This window comes from Paralichthys olivaceus, chromosome 13 (genome assembly GCF_024713975.1).
Source record: "Paralichthys olivaceus isolate ysfri-2021 chromosome 13, ASM2471397v2, whole genome shotgun sequence".
NCBI lineage: Eukaryota > Metazoa > Chordata > Actinopteri > Pleuronectiformes > Paralichthyidae > Paralichthys > Paralichthys olivaceus.
The window spans coordinates 22,870,373-22,883,836 of NC_091105.1; the positions used below are offsets into that span (position 1 = coordinate 22,870,373).

Sequence of the window (13,464 nt, forward strand, 5' to 3'; positions counted from 1 at the left end):
AGGATGGTCAGAAGCATCACTCTTATTATTTTCATTATAACAACTCGTCTGAGAGAGCTTAAATATGACACATACACAAATATCCCTGTTCTCCCTCTCTCTCTCTCTCTCTCTTTCTCTCTCTTTCCCTCTCTCCTTTGTCTCTCCCCATTACTCCCTGTTTACCCTAACCGGTCGAGGCAGATGGTCGCCCACACTGAGTCTGGTTCTGCTTGAAGTTTCTTTCTTCCAGTTAATGGGGGGGGGGGGGGGGTTCTCCACAGTCCACTATGCTTGCTCATTGTGGGAAGTGTTGAGTGTCTCTCTAATTGTGTAAGGTCTCAACCTCAATTTAAGGTGCCTTGAGATAACGTATGTTGTGTTCTGCTGCTATGTGAATCTCAGAGGGACGCTGACACTGTTTTTCTTTTGTTTCCTTTCGAGTTGGTTCCTGCAGCTTCACTATAGCTGCTCCCCTCTCGTCCTGCCCTCCTCCTCCTCTGGACTCAAACTGGCTGCAGCTGGAGTCAAACTGTCGCCACACACTCACTCAGTCTCTGCTCTCTGCTGTATGATGATGTCTGTGCTGGTTGTTGGCCGCCTGCTGCTGCTGCTCGCCTGCCTGGCTCTGCCCCTGTATGGCGTGGAAAAGGTGAGAAATAGAGGATACCGAAAGGATCCCGACGCAGACAAGGTAAGAGAGAGCAGATAAGATGAAGCACACAGTCACTATGATCACTTCTAAAAGTTCAGTGACTTTATAGAAGACAGTGATGCTGTGTGGCTTGTCTTTGTGGCTTCCCATAATGAAAAACTTAAAAAAAGGGTTTCCATCAAAATATTGTTCTACTCGTCACTTGTATCTTTTATCATCATTGTGCACTTTGCATGCTATTTGCTTTAAACTGACTATTGGATTATACTTAGACTGACTTCTCTAAAAAGAAGAAGAAAGAAAAAAAAGTTGCTGATTCACCCACATAATCCACATGTGGGCTAACACTTCAATCAGTGTGGTCACAACTTTAGCACAGTGGTCACCAAAACTACCTGGCAGCAGAAAAGATATAAAGCTTTTTGTATGGTCAGTTGGTTCTATATTATTCTAAGTGTGTGGCTGTTCTTCAACAGCCTGAATGAACAGAACAAAACAAAAAGAATTCCCAACAGGAAGTTGGGGTCTGGCTCACAGATTGTCTGCCTTTTCTTTGATGGTTGTATTTGTACTGTTTATCTGAATTGAGGTTGGGATGAATACTACAGGGTAATAATGTCTTAAAATCTCAAAAAAGAAATAAAACTAAAGTGAGGTTCAGTTTTGTCATTGAAGTCCACCACCGCTTGAATGTACTCGTTTTCACCAACCCTGATCTTAGACTTTTTTGAGCAGCATTACATAACCTCCCTGGTTGTTGTTGGGTGAAGGAACAGAGTGGACACACATTCTCTATTTATTCTCTTGGGAGTCAAATGAAAGTGAAACTAATGTTTATTTTGTTGGGGGAGACTCTGCGGGTCCCCCGCCCTCACAGGGACTCAGAGTCTGCATGACCCACAATGACAACCACTGAGCTCAGCTTTTTGTTATCCTCCAAAGTGTTATTCCACAGCTGAGACCACAGGAGCGGGATATAATGAATAGCATCTTATTTTACCATCTGTATCTAGTGCACTGGTGGAAATGATGCAGAAAAGCCCAACTGCACTAGTCACTCTGGAGAGAGGAGATCTGCTCATTTGAGCAACACGGTAATCATAAAATCCTGGAGGTGTTCTGAATCTGAAGAACTCTCAAAGCCCGGCTTTATATCCACGCTCTGCATGCTCGAGGAGAGCCTCAGCCCTCGCCTCAGTTTGGACTAATGCATGAAATACCACTGATTCCTCTGCAATTTGGGGGCAAATACAGCCTTTACGCATCGGTTACAGTAACGGACTGTGTGCTACTAATATGCAGCGGTGGCTGGAGTGTAATTCATGCAGGCAGGCAGCACCACTATAGAAAGAGCAGACTGGAAGCTAATATAAAAGTCAGCTGTGTGGCTTTGTGGACAGAGGTTCCATTCAGTTCCACGCTTTGAAAGGTCTCCAAAAATCCAACCCTTATTAAAACAGACTCGTTTCCTTGGCGAATATCAACCAAACAGACTAACAGTGGGTTTGCGACATTTTCATTTTCCCCCCAAGACGCTCAGAGGTGTTGTCCCTTTTTTTCTTTTAGGATAAATCCCTAAGTGTGTTATAGCACTTGCATACCAACCTGCAATTGAATGCTGTCATCACAGACTGTCTGGTTTCCAGCAGAGATGATGTCAGACCTTTACGTCTCCAGGTTGCTCCAGCAAAGCCACTTAATGGCTAAAACAGACTCTCAACCATCTGCTCCTCAGCAGCTGAGGTTAAAATATTGTAGTTCTCTCTACATTTAGCCTTTTTTTGCAGCTTCACGTGGTTTGATCTGGATTTTTCTGCTTTACCCCAGAGACTCAAGTCTGGACAAGATGCTGAAAGAGGAAGAAAAGCTCTTTGTTCTTTCCCTCCTTGGGAGTATTTATCGTCTTAGAGTCTTTTGGCCATGTGCCCCCTATAACTGCTCCACAGCTGCATGCTGAGGACAAAGGGGAAGCAATGACCCAACAAAAAAAAAACCTGAGCCAAGGGCGAGGACGCACTTCTACGTGTCAGTTTATGTCTGTCCCGACTAAATGAATGAGTAGATGACACTCACAAATCACCACACCAAAATTAAAAACTCGACTCCGAGTAAAAAAAGAAGAAAACTTGGAAGAGTTGACCTACACTCAAACAGTGTCTTTGAAGAACACATCACATGAAGCTATTTGGATCTACATTGTGTCAGCCTCTGTATGTGGTAGGTTTTGGCGAGCTCCCCTGTCTCCATGTCTGTGTGTATTTGAGTCAGCTTGAGTAAGATGCAGCATCTGTCTAAACATAGCAGCAGATTTAGCAGGAGAATGAATCACACTAAGATATGTGGGGCCAGACAACTGCTGATTTAGGTCCTCACCAAGATTTCAGTTCCTCATTAACATTCAATCTGTTGTCACTTGCTTCATGGTGTCACGGTTGCTGGTTCTGTTGCTTTGCCTTGGTTCCGATCACATCTGTTTTTACACTTACTTCACCCCGATGGCAGTGTATTTGTTTACGTGAATTGTAAATGAGGAGTAGTCTGGCTTCTTGCATGTGATGGTTGGATGGATGGCAGCTTTGAGTTGTCTGTGGTGCATGTAGCCCAAACAAGGATTTAACTGAAAAAAGAAAACTAAAATAACAGGTTTGATAACAACAGATGTTGTTGTTGTAGGTCTTCCTTTCATTATTGACTTCCACCTCTATTTCTCTTCCTTGTTTTTCCAGTACGGCAGCTGCATGCAGGGGCCAGGAGGCCCCTCTGGCAGAGACGGTAACCCCGGGGCTAACGGCATTCCGGGGACGCCGGGAATCCCTGGCCGCGACGGGCACAAAGGTGAGAAAGGCGAGTGCATCAGCGAGATCTTCGAGGAACCCTGGAAGCCCAACTACAAGCAGTGTGCCTGGAACTCTCTGAATTATGGGATTGACCTGGGTAAAGTGGCAGTAAGTAATTTGACACAGAAAATATGCTTGTTCATATGCTTGTTCACTTCACTTTATAAATTCACATAAATGTTTGTTTCACAGCCAACCCAGTGCACAGCATTACTTTAAATATTGTGTTGCAGGACTGTACATTCACCAAGATGCGTTCAGACAGCGCCCTCAGAGTCCTCTTCAGTGGCTCCCTCAGACTCAAGTGTAAGAACGCCTGCTGCCAGAGGTGGTACTTCACCTTCAACGGAGCAGAGTGTTCTGGACCCCTGCCCATAGAGTCAATCATCTACTTAGACCAGGGAAGCCCTGAGCTCAACTCAACCATCAACATTCACAGAACGTCCTCAGGTACGACTGGAGTATATACGATCTTTTGTGCAATAAATAAAGTGAACTTCTTCTTTTCCGGTATGTTAATTTAATAAGCTATAGTTGGCCTACTGAAGCCCTCTAGTGGCCCTGGACTGTACTAACATACAAACATCCACTTCATTAATCATATGGTGACCAATCCTGAGTAGCATCATCACAGCATCAAATAGCTAATTATCACCCAACTTACCCTGAACATGAACACTTCAACAATTCATCAGTGTGATAAAAACTGCCCAAACAGACAGAAAGCATATTTTTAGATATTTCATGTGTACTTTGACATTTTAGTTAAGTTTGTCCCATCAACTAAAATGGAAGAGGCAGGATTTATGACTAATACTGTAGCGAGCCACCAGGGGGAGATCAAGATGCTTTGGCTTCACTTTTGGGGAGCTGTCATGTCGTCCATCTTTATAGAAGCCTAGTCTATGGGGCAAACAGCTGGCTCTCCAAAACTCACTGAATACATTACACCATGTTTACCGACTGCAAACAAAAACAAAGTATAAAAACTACACGTTTTGTTTTACACTGTTTCATGATCAGTAGTAATATTTATCGGGTGGTCACAGGTTTCTTCCAGTGGGTTAATATTCCCAGCTTTATTCATCTTCATTACATGATGACAGACACAGGTTAGCTTCGTACCTGTTGCTACTTTGGCTACATGTGGACAGAGCTCAGCAAGGCTACCTTTGTCACTCTTGTAATAAGCTAAGCTAACTGTCGGCTGAGAGTAGCTGTTTACAAGCCAAGCCTTTCAATTTCCGTGACAAACTCTTCCTTTAAGTGGTCATTTAATTGCATTTTTGCAAAGCTTTGTCAGCAATTTTCAAACTTTAAAGCACTCCTCTTATAAATTTTTTTCAAGTGCACCACTGTGTCAATAAAACTAAAACAAGACAGTTTACATGTTCACTGAAATTCATTCTCTCACACGATCCTCTGTTTGCCCCTCTGCAGTTGAAGGCCTGTGCGAGGGTGTTAAAGCTGGGCTGGTTGATGTGGCCGTGTGGGTGGGGACCTGCGCTGACTACCCCAGAGGTGACGCATCTACAGGCTGGAACTCAGTATCCAGGGTCATCATTGAGGAACTGCCTAAATAAATCTGAACAAACAGTCGTGGCAGTGTAAGAGTATGTTTTCCCTCAAAATGATCGGGTATGGTTTTTGCTGAGGCGTCACAGCATCACTGATTGTAACTTGAATGTTTTTTTCTTTTCTCGTTGGAGTACGATACTAGATGACCTGCAAACAGGAATCCTTTGTCATTCTGTCCACCAGAAATAAACATTGTACTGTAGCTTCTCTTCTTGAGGGTGCTGTTACATTCCAGTAACCGATAAACAGACTTTGTGATAAGACATTGACAATATTTAAACTATGTACTTATGTTTAAATTGTTACTGTTAATAAAACAATCCTTTTTTTAAAGAATTTAACTCATTGATGTGACTACTTCTAATCACTGATATGTTTTAGAAGCTTTAAAATATAATTTTACTTAGACACGAGGTGTCTACATGAAACATGAGATAATGGAGAAAAAGCAGTTTGGGTTTTATAACAAAACATTATTAAGTGATACAGTTAAAATCGGCTGCAAAAAAACAAGATAATGTCAACAAAGAATGACATATTGTACATGCAATAACATCTATTTTTGCTCTTCACATAAAGAAATAACTTAAAAGACAAACTAATATTGTGCGTGCATGCAATTAGAAACCTGAGATGTGACGTTGATGGTCAGCTTTTAACATTTCAGACTAATGTCCCTTTCTGCGGTGAGCTAACACAAGATGTAAACATAACTGCAATATGATGAAATATTTCATTGATCGTAGTTTGAAATAACATAGTTGATCATCCATCTCAACAGCGTTAAATCCATTTTGGCAAATGGCAGCACAACCCTCCACCATGGTGAAAGTTTAGAATAAGAAAGTTACTGAAATCCATGAACTTGCAGTGAAAGAAAGAAAATCCAATGTGTGGCTGCTCTTTCCATTCATTTTCAGTGAAAATGAATGCTTCTCACATAGGCTCATTTACACGTACTGTGTTCAGTCTGATGTGTTTCTCTTTGTTTCTTCGTGTGGCACCAACATCAAATGTAAGCTCAGTCTTTGCTTCTGTCCAATGTCCTTTAAAGCCTCATTCATTTACTTCCCAGCAGGAAGTGTGACACATTCTCATAAACTACAAAAGTGATGCAGCAGGCAGGAGTGACTCGTAACACATTGGGGATGATGCCTTTGTAGAAACCAATGGCGCCTTCGTTCCTGTGGAGAAAAGGAAAATAATGAGCCTGAATCAGCCTGTACTGGAATTTAGAAAACTGATTAGAGGATAACAAGTTCAAACATCAAGAATATCACTATCATACCTCCATGTGCGTTTTATGACATCAACAACTCCATTGTATTTATTGTGCTGGTCTTGCAGACGAGCTCGCACCACCTGATATGGGTACGTTGTGGCGACAGCAAATATTTTTGATAACGCTGCCATTGTGATGTACTCCATCGCATTCTGTTTACACAGACAGACGAATGGAGAGAAAGGGTGAGGGGTTAAGAAATGAGCAGAGTAGGAAAACTGGTGAGTCATTTCTTCTCCAACTGCAAGTTATCAACTGTGGTCTCAGTCATCATTAAACTGAAAAGATACAAACCTCATGCTTCAGTTTTACACTGAGCATGTTTCCAGTCTGCCTGTGGCTCATGGGGTTAATGACTCACCAGCTTTGCATCTGAAGGTACTTTCTTGTATTTGTTGTAGTCTCTCTTGAACTCCTCATACGCCATGAACTGCAGAGCTCCATGCGACGTGCCAAACAGGCCAGGAACATAACCCTTTGGAAAGGATACACAATGTAAATCAGCTCTTGATTCAGGATGGATTACTATCAACACATCATCCAACTACACAATGTCCATAACTTCCTGTCTATCAGGTTGACAATCAGTAACAATTGTTGTGATAAGATAATAATAATGAAGGAGCCACAATGCAGTTTAAAAATCCTCCCAGTTAAAACAATTTTCAGGAGTTAGTGTTGTACTAACAGAGGAAACAATACGCCCTCTAGTGGTGAAGCAATTACTAAATAATAAACTAATACAAAATTTCATTACATTCAAGCAAAACTTGGGACCTGTCCCTATTCACCCCTAAGGCTTTCCTCTTAGTCCTACGCCTTTGTTTTGAGTTTGGCCATGAAGAGGTAGTTTGGTCCCATTTGTCTATGTGATGTAAGGGTAGTGGCCATCTAGACCTTCAAACCCCTCTTCAAACATAGTGTATTCAGGACCCCCCCCCCCCACAAACAAAGGAGTAGACAGAAATTCCCGAAAGCTTTACAAATGGACGATGCGAATCAAGATGGCGACCGCTGTGGGTAGAGAAATCATAAATTTAAGAATGAAATCTTGCAAAATAACACATTTTTTAATTTTAAATCCAGCAGAACATCTCATTTTTGTCCCACAGCAAATGAAAATGTTATTGAATTGCCATAACAAGCATTTCAGGAATATGACTATTCACGCAGTCAAAACAAGCATTTAAACATTCTGAGTGAGAGATACAAGTAATGTTTGTTTTTCTCATGTCCTGTACATGAAGTTGGAAAAAACCATCCCTGCTCATGTTATAATGTTTTCAGTGCAGGGCAGATGTTTCTATGGACAGGACTAAAGTTACATAGAAACAACCGAAGTAAACACACTGACTATTTATAGATTATTAGATCAATCTGTGCCGTCTGTCCTGCAGTTATCAGATGTGTCACTATTATAATGTTGGTTGATAACAGTCGTTAATATAATAATGTTAGTTGGCTGCTGATCACGTAGAGAGTGGTGTCCAATATTCCTACGGGATGATTTTCTAGCCCTCTCCCTTGTGGCTTCCAGCAAAGGGCATTTCATATCTAGGGGTAGGACCGAGGGAGAGGAATTGGGACAAGGCATTAGGGCAGTCTGTGCTGCAAATTCAGTTATAGAAACAAGTTATTACAACTTGTCCTCTAGTGACACTCCACAACAAAGTAACTTATTGTTAATATTATCTGCCACAAACAAAAATGAGCCTTTCGTATTTCTGGATCACAATTATCCAAAATTACACTGTTCTCTAACCTTGTATAGACCCGGCACTCCTTCATGGCGGTAGATCTTGACCAGAGCGTCAACCATCCCTTTGTATTGTTTACTGTTTGGATCAGCATTGTACTGCAGCACCAGCCGGGTCTTGGTGACCCAGATTGGGTTGGTTAGAGTGAGCGTCAAGATGCCTGCGTGAAGACAAATAGGAAATGGTCCTGGCGAGGCTTGGAACATGTAAAAACATACTCGTTGAAGTACATGCAGGAGTCACTTGAATTGACTCACATGACTGTTAACAAACACAACCTACTTCAAACTCTTAATCTTAGTCCTGCAGACAGGATCAGGTGGTTGAGTTCTCGTGAATCAATTAGAGAAGCGAGCTGGTTTAAGTGAAGTTGTAAAGTTATGCTGTATATCTCTTACCAAAGTTGTCACATGGTAATAATATAGGTCCTGTTATTATAGATGGATATGGATTCCTTTAAGTTTGACTCACAACTAACACATCTACGTATATGAGTGCTAAAGCATAATTCTGCTTTCATGCAGTTAAAACTGAAATTATGAAAAGCCTCATTTTCAGCTCCTAACTTAATTTGACAAACAGGAAATGGATTCTTGTGACCCCACATGACAGCAATGGACAAATCTCCTGTGAGCTGAGGCCAGCCCAGAGCAGTGTAATCTGGCTGCTGTTGTTTACTGTGAGCTGAATGTGTCTGTGTGTGTGAGGCAACAGAATTCAGATAAATGTGGTCCTAACCTGCTTCGGCTGCAGACACCAGGTGTTCTGTGGCAGTCAGTTCAGTTTGACGACCCTCCTTTAAGTACGCTTTGATTGCATTGTAGCTGTGAGGGAGGACAGTTTGGGTTAATGCATCATTTTACAAATGGCACAAGAACAATGTCATGAATCGACGGTTTTGTATGAGTGCTTTTCACATACGTACAATAAGAAATAGAGACCCCACGATGCTCCGGCACCCCAAACATTGGGTGTCACTCCTTGATACAGTCCTCTCAGGCCCTCCTGCTGCCACACACTTCTCATACAGTGCACTATGCTGCTGTACTTGGGTCGTAATTCCAAACCGTCACTCACTGCAATATAAACACATCCAAGATCACCACGAAAGATTTGTATTTAATGTCACATTCTACAAGCGCACCGAAACATCCTGTATATCAGATCTATAATGCACACATTTATTTCCATTGAACGACAACAGATGTAGCTGTGATCCCTGATGGTCCACTATGGCGATGCAGAGGTCTCTATACAATCACATTTACATTCTACGTGATTTCACACTGTACCTGCAAACCGGATTTTGACCAGGTCCAGTGGGTGAAGCACCAGCGTGGACACCACTCCCCCACTCAGTCCTGCCACCAGGTTCCCTATCCTCACATGGCTGAAGACGTGTTGGATATGTCCCAGTGGAGACACGGGTTTGCTGGACAGCCCCTTCTCTGTCACGTTAACGGAGCCATGCCCAGGTGCGGGGCTCATGTTTACCGGTGGTTGACCGAAGCTAGCTCCTGTCAGCTAGGTAATGTCAGCTAGGTCCTGTCAGCTAGGTCCAGTCAGCTAGGTCCAGTCAGCTAGCTCCTGTCAGCTAGGTCCAGTCAGCTAGCTCCTGTCAGCTAGCTCCTGTCAGCTAGGTCCAGTCAGCTAGCTCCTGTCAGCTAGCTCCAGTCAGCTAGGTCCTGTCAGCTAGGTCCAGTCAGCTAGGTCCAGTCAGCTAGCTCCAGTCAGCTAGCTCCTGTCAGCTAGGTCCAGTCAGCTAGCTCCTGTCAGCTAGCTCCTGTCAGCTAGGTCCAGTCAGCTAGGTCCAGTCAGCTAGCTCCTGTCAGCTAGGTCCAGTCAGCTAGCTCCTGTCAGCTAGGTCCAGTCAGCTAGGTCCAGTCAGCTAGCTCCTGTCAGCCTGGTCCAGTCAGCTAGGTCCAGTCAGCTAGCTCCTGTCAGCTAGGTCCAGTCAGCTAGCTCCTGTCAGCAAGCTCCTGTCAGCAAGCTCCTGTCAGCTAGCTCCAGTCAGCTAGGTCCAGTCAGCTAGCTCCTGTCAGCTAGGTCCAGTCAGCTAGCTCCTGTCAGCAAGCTCCTGTCAGCAAGCTCCTGTCAGCCTGGTCCAGTCAGCTAGCTCCAGTCAGCTAGCTCCTGTCAGCTAGCTCCAGTCAGCTAAAGTTGTTTACAGCTAAAGCTAAACTTACTCCACAACACTCAGACGATGACTCCCAGCCACTGCTGCAGAATTCAAACATGGCGGACAGCCGGTACAAGCTCCTTGAAACCTCCTCACGTTCATTTCACGTTAGATAGTGAACCACGTTTCTGACATGTGCTGGTTTGTTACTGTGCAACATGTGACGTTAAGGTCTCTGCTCGACCTTGCTACAGGAAGTGAGTTAGCGTGTAGCTGACATATCTATGAGCATCACTTCCGGCCCAAACCTCCAAAATAAAAGTAGTTTTGGTCTCGTGTCCATAGAGTGTTTATAACGATCATGTCGATATCTGTAGTGTCAAATAGGTCATTGTGTGTTGAAAGCATAACAGTGATTTTCATTGTCATATGAAGTGACCACATTACAGCAATCCTTGCTATACGTTACCATGTTACCTGTAAGTTTTGGAATTGATTTTAATATCTTACTGCTTGTAGCCTTGAAGGGTCTGACTCCTGCCTATCTGCGATCTGCTAACCCCTATATAAAGTGTAAGTTGGTCACGATGGACTGAGATGGCAACATTATTGTTTTTGACGTAAAGTTTGTTCATTGCAACTTGCTACCTGTTTTGAAGATTCTAGAGAAAGACAAATAGAATGACAGCTTGATACCTATTGTTTTTAAAAGCAAATCAAATGTGTGCACTCTACTGTAATGTGCACCACAGCGGGTAGTGTAGCCTACTGCAAATGGCTTAAAGAAACAGTTTTGGTAATATTGGAAAACTAGATCATTTGCTTTCTTGGTTGGAATTAGAGGAAGATGCTCCTGTGACGTCTGCACAAATGGATAGAGTTGAAAATCCTCTCATGTGCAGCAGCTCTCCATGTGTGCCTGTCATGTTAGGTGTTCATAAAACAGTTTTCATTTGTTGACTTCACCTCTATTTTAGATTTTATTACCTACCTGGACAGAGCTAGACTTGCTTTGTCTGACTGTTTTCAGACACTGTTGAGCCAAGGGGACCAACTGCTGTAAGTAACTTCATAATAATGGCAGGATCTGGTCAGATACATAACGACTGCCACACTGTATGGATCGCTACTGGTAAACGATGGAGAAAGGTTTGAGGATGTTACTGTCGTCATAATCAGGGAGGGACTGAGACAAAAACAGTGGTGTTGTCTTTTCAAGGTCCCCTCCATTGAAGCTGGTGTCCTCGCTGTTGTATTAAATATGTAGCTCCTCTAACTGTGTGTAGATGTTAGGTAAGGGTTTTCCAAAAGCATTTCAACATACAAACACTGAAAGGACAAAGTGCTCTCATCTCATTTTGGTCCGTGAACAAATTTACTGTGTTCACCTCACATTATGAGGTGAATGTAAAAGCTCAAAGCAAATCAAAAAATCTCAAGGATTCTGTTCTTTTTCTCTGGAAGGACACAAAGCTCATGACATCTGGTACAGGCAGTGAATTTCCAATTAAAGCCCAAGTGTCACTGGGAATCATTACGATGAGTAAATTATTTGTCATTCGTGACGGTCACTGTAAGGACTTCTTTTTTATACAGATTATTGAAATGTACAGTGAAGAGAGGGAAAACCACTGAGTTTAAAAGACATGTCTATTGTAAAGGATAATGTGATGTACATATTTTAATTTAAGTGAATTAAATTAAGCTATTTTCTCTTTGACTGTTCAACTTACTTTCTTTCCCTTTTTGGCTGGACACTGCAGTACCTGTCTGCAGCCACGTGAGATCACTGTGACACCTCGTGTGAAGGCGAACCAGCCAGGAGAGTTTTCTCATTCAGCACTCTCTCTCTCTCTCTCTCTCTGTCTCTCTCTCTCTCTCTCTCTCTGTCTCTCTCCCCCCACTGGAAGGTCAGAGGTCACGGTTGGCTTCGTAACCTTCTCACTCAGGATATTTCAGCCCTTTATCTGGCAGGAATAAGAAAGTGGGCAGTTTGACACGTCATGCATTCCTACCAAATCTCCCTCCATTTCTACGGTGATTGCGTGGCCAAGGGATCGAGGTGGAGGAACTTCACAAGATCAGGCAGCAATGCTCTTTGGCTGTTCAATTAGGTAAAATAACTAGTTTACCAGGGGGGAGACAAAGCCATATACAACCTGCAACCACTTTTCAATATTTAGTTTTCCAAGGGACTGACAGAGAATAAACCATATTTATAAAACCTCTTGAATGACAGCTGCAAGAGACTTAATGGTGATGTTTGAGACTTTCTGCATCCATTGCAATTTGGCTTAAATGACACAGTTTCTGTTTTCTTTTTGGCAAGCAAGTTGTCTTGGTGCCACAGTAGAGATGAAGTCCATGCACTGGATTCAGGCAGTGGAAATATCTGTCTGATTGAAAGGTAACATAACAAATATCATCTGTGCAGGTGAAGGATGACTGCAAATGGAAAACAGGGAAGCATTATATCCACAGAAAATGTTTTGAAATGTTTTGAAATAAAAATCTGAAATAACTTAATCAAAATAGTGATTTTGAGATCTGCTCCTGATTTAAATATAATGTATTTAAATGTAAAGGGTCCATTCTAGGGTGAAGAAAACAACAATTTGTACAATTTAAATAAAACACACTAATAAAAACATCACTAGGATTATTTTATATTCAAATAGATTCCTTTTATTCTAAGTCTTGCACCAAAGATTATTGAAAGTCTTCCAGCGCTTGCATTTATTAAGGGTATGATAACACAAAATGTTTATAATGAACAATTTATGTAATGTATCTGCTGTGATGCAAACTGTTGATTGAACCACATTACTGTACTCATTTGTACTTGAATATTTCCATTTATGCTTAGTCTTACTTTACATCAGAGTACTCTTTACACCACTGTATTTGTTCACACCTAAAGTCAGTGCTTTCAGTACTTACACAATAATAAAAACAATACTACTACTAATAATAATTACATACATGTTCTTTACAGTTTCTTGGCTGGCATGAGTCCAAGATCATGGCCACCGGTGTGAACAACCAAAATGTCTGGGGCACTTTGTCTGGACATTTCGCTGTAAAAGTGAGGAAGGACTCCACTCCTCTGCAGGCCTCCTATGCCAAGCCACTCCATTCACTTTACTTTACCAATCCTGCTCAAGACTGAGGTTAGGACTGCCTTTACTCATTTGCATATGGACATAGAAATACAGAAATTAATAAATGTGGAAATAAAATTAAGACATGTATTTATT

At 42.2% G+C, this 13,464-nt stretch overlaps 2 protein-coding genes across 4 annotated transcripts; one reads left to right on the plus strand and one right to left on the minus strand.

Moving 5' to 3' along the window:
• Positions 1–467: 467 nt before the first annotated feature.
• Positions 468–5,385, plus strand: LOC109632252 (collagen triple helix repeat-containing protein 1). 3 transcript variants are annotated; one of them, XM_069537526.1, is made up of 5 exons: positions 468–673; positions 1,648–1,728; positions 3,361–3,579; positions 3,705–3,921; positions 4,912–5,385. In XM_069537526.1, exons 1-5 carry the CDS (start codon positions 551–553, stop codon positions 5,052–5,054), a joined length of 783 nt encoding a protein of 260 aa, XP_069393627.1. In that variant the 5' UTR covers positions 468–550; the 3' UTR covers positions 5,055–5,385. The 3 variants fall into 3 exon arrangements, with proteins under 3 accessions (XP_069393627.1, XP_019947006.1, XP_019947005.1); XM_020091447.2 differs by lacking the exon at positions 1,648–1,728 and having other exon boundaries at positions 471–631; XM_020091446.2 differs by lacking the exon at positions 1,648–1,728 and having other exon boundaries at positions 475–673.
• Positions 5,386–5,501: 116 nt separating this feature from the next.
• Positions 5,502–10,469, minus strand: slc25a32b (solute carrier family 25 member 32b). The gene is made up of 7 exons (XM_020091445.2): positions 9,381–10,469; positions 9,014–9,164; positions 8,827–8,912; positions 8,094–8,248; positions 6,693–6,806; positions 6,338–6,483; positions 5,502–6,233 (listed from the first exon to the last, which is right to left on the minus strand). Exons 1-7 carry the CDS (start codon positions 9,574–9,576, stop codon positions 6,110–6,112), a joined length of 972 nt encoding a protein of 323 aa, XP_019947004.1. The 5' UTR covers positions 9,577–10,469; the 3' UTR covers positions 5,502–6,109.
• Between the last annotated feature and the right edge of the window lie 2,995 nt (positions 10,470–13,464).

Excerpts from the sequence above, each read along its gene's own strand:
- LOC109632252 (XM_069537526.1), top strand. The coding sequence starts at position 551 with ATGATGATGTCTGTGCTGGTTGTTGGCCGCCTGCTGCTGCTGCTCGCC. Across the intron at positions 1,729-3,360 it reads CTGCTCATTTGAGCAACACG|TACGGCAGCTGCATGCAGGG; the intron begins GTAATCATAAAA and ends TTGTTTTTCCAG. Across the intron at positions 3,922-4,911 it reads CATTCACAGAACGTCCTCAG|TTGAAGGCCTGTGCGAGGGT; the intron begins GTACGACTGGAG and ends GCCCCTCTGCAG.
- slc25a32b (XM_020091445.2), bottom strand. The coding sequence starts at position 9,576 with ATGAGCCCCGCACCTGGGCATGGCTCCGTTAACGTGACAGAGAAGGGG. Across the intron at positions 8,249-8,826 it reads GGTGTCTGCAGCCGAAGCAG|GCATCTTGACGCTCACTCTA; the intron begins GTTAGGACCACA and ends GTCTTCACGCAG. Across the intron at positions 6,234-6,337 it reads GTCATAAAACGCACATGGAG|GAACGAAGGCGCCATTGGTT; the intron begins GTATGATAGTGA and ends TTTTCTCCACAG.